The sequence below is a fragment of the Malania oleifera genome, chromosome 13 (assembly GCF_029873635.1).
Source record: "Malania oleifera isolate guangnan ecotype guangnan chromosome 13, ASM2987363v1, whole genome shotgun sequence".
Classification (NCBI taxonomy): domain Eukaryota; kingdom Viridiplantae; phylum Streptophyta; class Magnoliopsida; order Santalales; family Ximeniaceae; genus Malania; species Malania oleifera.
The window spans coordinates 85,801,655-85,811,292 of record NC_080429.1 but is presented as its reverse complement, the minus strand read 5'-3'; the positions used below and the strand labels follow the sequence as shown (position 1 = coordinate 85,811,292).

Here is a 9,638-nt window from a genome sequence, read left to right as displayed (position 1 = left end):
TTAAAAGAATGATAAATTAGAAAAAAAACTCAATTATTGGCCCTGCACAAAATTACATGGGATTGAGTTTTTTTTTTTTTTTGAATTTTAATTAGTTATTTTGTAAAAGAAAACAAGAATGAAATTAGAGAAAGGATAAGATTGGAATTTGAAAAAATGACAGGAAAAGGAAAATTCCTTTTATACTAATATATACTAGTCAACGTGGTCTTTGGCTTTCGACTCATAATTGTAACAAAATAATTTTTAAAAAATAAATAAATATATTTTTTATAAAAATATTATTTTTAAAAAGTTATAAATATTTATAAATATTTTTTGAAATATGTATGAATAATTATAGAAATATTTTTAAATTATTTAATTAAATAGTTATAGAAAATTTGTTATAATTTTTATAAGTAATTATAAAAACATTTTGGAATGTTAAAAATGAAACCAACAAAGGAATGCCCAATAGACAAGTTGCCCGTTCTCATTTTTAATTTTTCGTTTTTATTTTTATTTTTTATTTTCATAATTGACAATACCAATATTTTCTGCTACACCCGATGCATTGTACGGACTGAACCGGGTATAATAAACTCCCACAAAGACTAAAGCTGCCGTGAGAGTGCCCGATCGAGGCTGTGGATATACTGACCCTCCGCGAGCGCGCAGGGAGAGAGAGAGGGATGGGAGAAGAGAAGAGGCACCAGATGATGCAGAACCTGTTTGGTGATCAGTCGGAAGATGAAGAGGAGATTGATTCTGAGCACGAATCGAACCGACAACCGGGCTATGTCTCTGTAAGATCACCAATTACGTCGAATCTTCTTAACGTGGATGACTTATTATTTGTTGTTCATGTGAAAACCGAGACTAGGTTACAGCATATTGATGAGAAAAAGCACTGGCGTTGCTCAATGTCTGTTTACCGTTTGGATGTTGAATTATAGGGTTTGGCAAATATTATACGCAACAGTATTGTCAGATTTTCGTTTAGAGGTGGACTGATGACCGAGTTTGCTTTTGATTATGGTACATTTAGTGGCCAAGAAAATTAAGGAAAATAGAAGAAAATAAAAATTCAACTCATATGTGAAAGGTTGTCATAGCTCCCGGAATATGGACGCATCAAGTCTGCCAAACTGTTGTTGTTTTTTTCTCCCGGGTCACAGACAATGGGAAAACTAGGAATCTATTTTAATTGATTCTTAATTACCCACATTTCATTTATATGAATATGTGCTTGAATAATTGTGTATCTTAAATAAAAAGGGCCCAAAACAATTAAATATCCATGTTTAAACCTTGGGTAGATTTAAGATTACTTTCTTTCCTGCAATGGCCTGGGGAATTCTTCAGTGTCAAGAATGAGAAGGAAATTTATTTACTGGAATGATGTCACCTTACTGGTTCATGTATGGGCATACATGGAAACTGTCTTGCCCAACATAATACTGATTCTATTTGAAAATGGGTTTGGAGAGAACAACATTGATAATGTGTCATGCTATCTAGACTATACCTGACTCAAACTTCACTTCATTTTATTATTTTTTTCCTGGTGTGCTGGGGGTGGGGGAGGAGGTGGTGGTGTGGAGAGGATGACTGGACCATTCTCCTTTTGCATCCAAACATTGGTTATGATTAGGGTATTGGGTGATGGGAGGAACTAAATATTACCATACAAGAGCCTGCTTCCTGCATCAGCAGCCAAAGAAAGCCTTTGTTACATCCATCTCAATTCAGCAGTTGTGAATTTGAACATTGGTTGTGAAGAGTATTAGGTGATAGGAGGAACTAAATATGATCTCCTGGTAACCTGCATGTGGGAGCTTAAATAAGCCTTGTCACATCCTTTGCTGTTCTGTAGTTGTATTAGTGCCCCAAGTTAACTTTGACTAATGCAAGCTGGAAATGCAGGAATGCAAGAGACAGCATGCCATATGAGGGGAAATACGTGTGTGGATTTGTTGGCAAATTGAGACTTATATACCAAAAAGAGAGGCTCTGTTGCCCGGATGGTGTAGATCTTGTTCAATAATTGCGACCAGAAGGAGTTGCTTTAGAGGCTGATTTTGGCCAAGATCTCAAGAAAATGGCTGAGGATTTTGTAGTGGAGATCAAACAAACATTGTGGCAATCCTAATGAGAGAGGCATACTTATAAAAGATTTTTAACCTCCCTTTGGGATTAATTCCGCAATTCAGCTATCTTCTGACAATTCCACTATCCCTAATGCCATTCAACATTTGGGGACAAGGGATATTGGAAGCGACCAACTAGAGGCCGTAAATGATGCTTTTTCTGAAGGTATTCTTGGAGACTTCAATGTTGTCTCATATAAGCATTGAATCATATTCATGCTATAGGGAGTTAGCAAATGAGGGATCTCTAAAAGCCGTGGACTCTTTTGGATGATGAGGGGGATAACCAGGTTGCTCAAGATCTTCTAAATGAGTTGGGTCTAAGCTTGGTGAATCCTAATGAAGAAAGAGTCAGGTCGGGGGCAGAGGAACTCGGGGAAAGGAAAAAGGCAAAGAAATTGGGTAGGGAGTTGCATAGGTTAGTGTTGTTAGTTAATTATGACAAAGGGGAGGTAGGTCCAAGAGGTTTTTCGAAGTTGGATAGGTTAGTGTCCTCAGCTAATAATGACAAAGGAGGTAGGTCCTTGGAGTTTTTGGTAGTGTCGAATGAAGTTTCTTTATTGGGATGTCCAGGGTTAGGGGGAGGTGGCAAAAGGAGAGTGGTGAAGGAGTTGGTTAGTAAGTTAATCCTAATATCTTGTTTTAGACTAAGTTAGGAGAAGCAAATACTTATTCTATTCAGGGGCATTTGGGACTCTAGGAGTAGAGATTGGGTGATTTTCCCTTCTTCTCGTATGGGGGAAAAATTGTCATGTGGGAGACAAGGGTAGCTTCTGTCTAGTGGGTTCTTTTCAGTTGTCAACTTTGTTGGAGCCTAGGGGGTTTAAGGTAGGGGTATATTGGTGTTTGGTTTCAGGCAAAACCAAGAACCAAACTGAACATATTGGTTCATTAATAAGGAAACCAACACTAAACCAAAACCACTGGTTTTTCAAATTTTTGGCTAGGTTGGTTAACCAGTTCGGTTTAGTTTTTAAAAGGCTCCAACCCTAGTCTTAAAAGGCTGTAGTCTTTTGTATAAAGTATAATATTTCATAACATATAGCCCGAGCCCATGAAATGTCTTGCAAATGGGTGGTAGATAGGGCTGTAGCTAAGATGGGCCCCACTGCGCCACACGTTTAACTGCTCACCACCGCAATGGAATTGTATATTTAGATGCCTTCTGTTTGACCAATTTGCCCACAAAAATCAATTCATATAGCAAGTACAGTAAAACATTCTCTAAATACCATTTGAAAGTAAATTTATAATAAGCTTTATTTTTAATTGATAAATATGTATTTCGGTTTTCTAGTTTGATTTTATAGAAAAACTGTAACTAAAATAAAAAAAATTTATTTTACCAAAAAAACAAAAACCAAAACCAAAACCAAAATAGTAAATTGAACCGAAGCTTAATTTGGTCTAGTTTTGTTGTGGTTTTCAAATTTTCTGTAAATTTTGTCCCTAGTTTTTAGTGGAGTGGTGGTTTAAGTCGGTTTATGGACAAAAATGCCTTCCTTGCTGAATTCTTTTTCATGAGTTATTTTTCGTCTTTGCGTTTTGCATTGGATGGTGGGGCAATTTCAATTTTAATCCATAACTTTATTGATAGATTGGGGGGTTGAGGGTCTCAAGAACTATGAGGAGGTTTGACTTCTTTATTGGGGACTGTGGGCTTATGGATGTTTCTTTGAGTAATGGTTGCTTTACCTCGATGGTGGAGTTGGTCAATCTTCTAATGTTGATAAACTCATAAGCCAATGGGTGTGGGAAGATGTTTTTCCTTATGTTATGTAAGAGACCCTTGTTAGACTTGCATCAATCATGACCTTGTGCTTTTATTTTCTAACTCTATGCAGTGGAATCCTAACCCTTTTAGATTTGAGAACATGTGCTTGATGCACCTTATTCTGGGAGTGTTGAAGGGTTGGTGGGGTGTGTCAACTGTCAAGTTTAGGAATGGGGCTTTGAATTGATGAAGAAATTGAAGTTTGTTAAGGTTAAGCTGAAATAATGGAATAAGAGGTTCCTAGGAATGTCAAAGAGATGATGGGGAAATAATGTGAAGTTAACCTTTTTAGCCCTAATCCCAAAGGAAGAGAGTCCAAAGAGGGTGAGGGATATTAGGCCTACTTGTTTGTTACTAGCCTTTGTAAGATTCTTTCTAAGGTCTTATCTAAGAGATTGAGAGAGATGTTGGGTGGATATGGCAACCATGGCGTAATAAGCTTTTATTAAAGACTAACAAATTTAAGATGTTGTGTTGGGTGGCTAATCAGGTGGTCGAGGATATGAAGAGGGGTAGAAGGGCGTTAATCTTTAAGCCGGATTCAAGGAAGTTTATGGTATGGTTATTTTTTTTTTTGGGATTAAGTGATGGTTAGTAAAGGCTTTGGGGTAGTGTGGAGGGAGGTGATTAGAGGTTGCTTGACCTTGACCAATTTGTTTGTTATTGTTATTTTTTGGTAATAAAAAAGGTATATTAGATTGAGAAAGAGAAATTACAACGAATGAGGGCAAGAAGTCCACCCCAAAATATAAAATAAAATAATGTGATGAAAAAAATAAAAATAAAAAAGAAAATTAACAATTAAATAAGGCATGCCCTCTTCAATCCTTTTCCTTCATAATTCATTGAACTCGTCAAGTTAGTTAACTCCTTTTGATCCTTTCTAGCTTTTTTTTTAACACCCATCAAAATGCACTTCATTTCCCCCAAGAGCCCAAAACTTTAAATCCAATTCATCCATGAATTCTTGAATTTTAAAATCCTTCCTAGAAATCTCCTCTACTGGTGTTGGTAAAATACTGTCCTTGTGCTGCAGTTCATTGCCCAAATTGGCATTTTCAAATATAGAGACCCCCTCCAACCCTTCCGAAGGGGATGGGTGTACATATGATAAGTCCCTTAAAATGTCATTGGAGTCAGAAACATATCCATGTTCCCTAATTTCATATGACAGTAAACTTCCACCACGATCAAACTCGCTAAGACCATCACTTTCATTATCTTAAATTCCCCTCCCCCCCCCCCCCCCCCAATTTCATTGCCTCCTTTACTTTGCTAACCCCATTACAAGAATTGCCCATCTTTTTCTTATCATTTATGTCTTCCATAATAACCAACTCTCCTTCTTAATTCCTCTTTAAAATCTTTGGCACTACCTCACCAAAGTGCTTTCTTTTTCTCCCTTCGGACAATTTTTTCATATCCACACCCATCTGCACAATCTTTCGATGAGTATAAACCTTGGGACCCTTACATCCCTTTGCCTTAAGCTCTGAGGCATCAGATATCTTACCCAAAACACCATCACCTTTGTAAACCTCTATTGCAGCATCCTTTTGCTCCAGAACATAATCATCGAACAAAACTCCCAAATAGTTTGAAACATGACTTTCCTTTATCACCTCTTTCTCTTTAACCCTTTCAGTACTATTGCTTCTTTCTAATGAAGATGGCAAACGCTCTTGGCCATCAAGAATTTGCATAGAAACTGAGCATTTCAAGGTAGAATTTGTACCTAGAATCTGTGACCGGTGCAAACTGCAAGTGCACAGTATCGTAGTTTTATAATATAATGATGTGTAGAGTATCGTCCTTAGGGATTGATGTCTTAATTTTATCAAGTACCGAAATTTTACTAACCTTGATTTTATTTAGAAAAATTAATAATTTTAGACTGCGAAATTTAAACAAAGCTACTTTAACTAAACTATTCAGGAGAATTTAAAACTGGATACCGCGTGTCAAATTGATGATGGTGAAAACTTCTAGGAAACCGATTTCACCTAGTTCCTCACTATGCTTTACTCATTTAGCTAATTTAACTTCGTTTTCTCTGTTTGTTAGCAAATAGCCAATTTTTCCAAAAGCCTCTTTCGATAGTCAATCGGAACCTATTTTTGTTTATTATTTAACATAAGAGTATGCAAATTAATAACGCAAGAACGCAGTAAGACCCTCGATTTTTAATGCTACGTCGGTTCATATAAGTCTTTCGATCTCTATATTTACCTACGCTGAATTATCCAAGATCTATCCTATAATCCCCCCTTTCGGTAGCAAATCACAAGACTAAAATCATTTAATTAATGGTCAGTTAATTAAAAGCATTAGGCACAGAATAACTCAAACAAACATTAATGAAAACTATTTCAGATTAGCATCAAAGAGCAAGCATAGTTCGAAACTGGCTACATCGTTTTCCTAGAATTCAAAAATTTAGTTCATTCCGAAAATTAAATCCAACATAACAGATTTTATCATATTTTCTTCAATTTGGAGCGTATGGAAAAGATCAACACTCGCCGCATCGCCGTCGCGCGTCACGAACACCCCGAACACCGCCGTTGTTCTCTGCCTTTCGATTATGAAAAGATAGTATGTTTGCGTGCTTCCAACTCTCCTTTGCTAGCTGTGTATGTATCTTCACAGCACCCCCAAAAGAAATCCACAAGAAAGCTCCAAAAAAGAAAATAATTTTTCCAAGAAACTCTGTGGTTTTGCCTCCCTTCTCTTTCTCCCCAAGAAAAATCCTTTTTTTTCTTCCTATGGTGCGGCCTCTCTTCCTCCAGCCCCTAGCGCACGCTGCTCTCTCCAAATCTCCTCTTGCACACGGCACTCCCCCCACAAGTAAACCCTCCCTTGTTGACTTTTCCATCCTTTCCTTTTGTCCTTTCTTTCTTTGCTTTTCTTTCCTTTCTTTTTTTCTTTCCATTCTTTTGTCTTTCCTTTGGATGTACCCAGCGCACACTGCCCTTATGAGATGATCCGGCTGCATGGCTGGGTCACATCTCATTTTTTGATTTTTTGATTTTCTTTTTTTTTTTCAAAGGTACATGAACTGCCCTCCTCTTTCAAGCCCACTTTCGACCCTCTTACAGTTCGTAACTCTCAAAGCTTAAAACATAAAAGATGTAGAGCTCTTTTTCAGCTTTTCTCAGAATTTTGAATCATCTCAATCGGAGCTCGTATGAGAAAGTTACACCAAGATTACGAAGAATTGTCGAAAAAATCCATAAAACGGCGTATGCTAACTTCACGTCTGATTTCTGCCTTGATGCTGCTAGTATTTTGCAAAACACAAAACACGAAAATTGTAGATTGTTTTCTTATCTTTCTACGGCATCTTGAATCATTTGAATCAGAGGTTGGATGAGAGAGTTACGCACATATTGCAAAGTACTGTCGGTTTTTTTTAGCTTCCAACAGTTGCTCTGCAATAAAAAACACCAAAATTTCATACATTACTCAAAAAAACCCAAATTTTATAAATAGAACACAATGTTAGAATATTGAGAGTAATTAGGCATTTAAATACAAAATATCATTTGCAATGCATGAATTAAAGCACCTAATTACACAATTTAAGCGCGTAATCACACCCCCCAACTAAAGTTTTGCTAGTCCCTAGCAAATAACGTGAATGCAATTTAGGGTGTTGTCATACTAATTTCAATGAATGAATACACAGGCAACACAACCATACCCTTTCACATACAGGAATATCACCAAATTACACACAAACTCATTCATACCCAATTCACGCAACTCCGAAGTAAGTCATTCATGCAAATCTCATCATTATATAGCCATTAAGAACAGTAAACTCACGTAAAATTAACCAGCGAGCACAATTCAGAGTTAATGTAGCCATATAAATTCAAGTATAAATAGGCGAAATCTTGAAGCACGTGTAATGTGTGTGACTCGTTACACCCAGGATATCTGTGGACACCTAAAGAACTGTCGCTTTGACTCGGCCTAACTGGTATACTTTCAAAAACACTCAAAAAGGATGGGTTCACTCATCGTATGTGAGGAGGAGTGTCATGATTAAACATCCCACATACTGCAAGGAACAAACGCTCAATGTATGGAGTGGACTAGTCTAAAAAGGATCAAGCCTGTTTAGGAGTTGTCGGGTCCTTCACCCTAGCATCTTCTCACCTACTCGCTATGTCCAACCGAAACCACCCTAGATCAACTTATTCACAAACTAGGCGTGAATACATCTGAGGCATTAGGCGGGTGAAGAGTCTTCATATGTGGATAACATGCGTCTTGTCCTTGACTTTTGTTGTAGTTGTGTGGAGCAGGTATTAATCTTTCACCTCTTGTAGGGTATTTCTATTTCTCTTTTTCTTTCTTCTGCTCATTTTTCAATTTCTTTCTTTTCATGGTCAATTAGGACAATCATAACACTTCTTTTATTGTTTTCATACCACCCATGTGCATTAAGCTTGAACAAGAGTCCATGAAATAAGTCTATTTCTAGGGTTGGTTCGGCCTTCACATCTTGAGTAGGCTACAAGACCTAAGTTTTTATCTCCCCACTAGATGTCACCTCTAGGCTAGCAATTCAAAAACCAAGACTAGTGTACAAAGAGTATCCAGAAAAAAATAGGGAAAGTTTTGTTTCATGAACTCTGAGTTGACGTCAAAACTCAAAAGAGCGATAAATGGCTCAACAGTACCTCACAAGGTGTCAAAGTCTCCACGGGCGCTCTCTCAGTGTTCACAAGGAACCCTAAGTGTTACAAGTCACGTGAACGTGTATTTTTTTTTTTTTTAGCCTCAAGAGATATACCATGTAGAAACAAGAGTTTATATAGCCAGATTAACACAATTGCACTACCAATCAACTTTCAATGAGTTATGATTCCTAGTTTAGCCATATAAATAGAAACTACACATAAATGACCCAATGTGTACTCCTAGGTTATATGCAAGTATATAAAGGGCATAAGTAGTGTCACGCATGGCCTAATCATCCATATTCACACATTTTTTTTTTTCAATTTTATTCAAAAATGAGAAAGATTGAAGAAAAGAAAGAAACTTCCCTGACTTATTGGTGAATCCGTCGAGGAGTTTAATTTTCAGCTCTGTACTTATGCCAAATAAACCTGCATCGAAAATCTAAATTATTCAAAAGTGCATAGATAAATAAATAAATGATAAAGATAAAGGAAATAAACAAAAGAAAAACTCTTTGGGTTGCCTCCCATAAGCGCTTGTTTTAACGTCTCCAGCTAGACGTTTCAATCTTCATCAACCACGATCACCAAGAGGAATAAATGCACAGTTCCTCTCCATTTGTTCTCCATAATAATGCTTTAATCTCTGACCATTAACTCTGAATATATTCCCTGGGAAGAGTTTTAATCGTGAGTTGAAGAGTAGAACCTGTTGTCCTGGAGCAAACTCACACCTAAGAATCTGTTTTTCATTCCACTTCTTCGTCTGCTCTTTGTAGATTTGTGCATTTTCATACGCATCACCCGAGAATGCATAGCGAAGATGCTCAGGGAATTGTTTCAAATCTAGAGATATAGGTTGTTGCATCTTTCCTTTAGAGATTACAGAATTCGTCCTTGCTACCATAGGTTCTAGCCTCCCCACACGCTGCTGTGTTGTATTCTGCTGCAAGGATTGTTCTAGGTGATCAACTTGTACATCTTTTTGAAAGACTTTTTCTACACCTTGCTGAATGACATCTACCCGAAAGCAAGTGC

The 9,638-nt window shown here is 37.1% G+C and overlaps 1 protein-coding gene across 1 annotated transcript in view; it reads left to right on the top strand.

Moving 5' to 3' along the window:
- The first annotated feature begins 549 nt into the window (after positions 1-549).
- The window catches only part of LOC131146254 (protein LEO1 homolog), a 63,600-nt gene continuing 54,511 nt past the window's right edge, over positions 550-9,638 (top strand). The window contains exon 1 of the mRNA XM_058095726.1: positions 550-788. Coding sequence (XP_057951709.1) covers positions 675-788 — 114 coding nt within the window. The 5' untranslated portion in view covers positions 550-674. The remainder of the gene's footprint in view (positions 789-9,638) is intronic.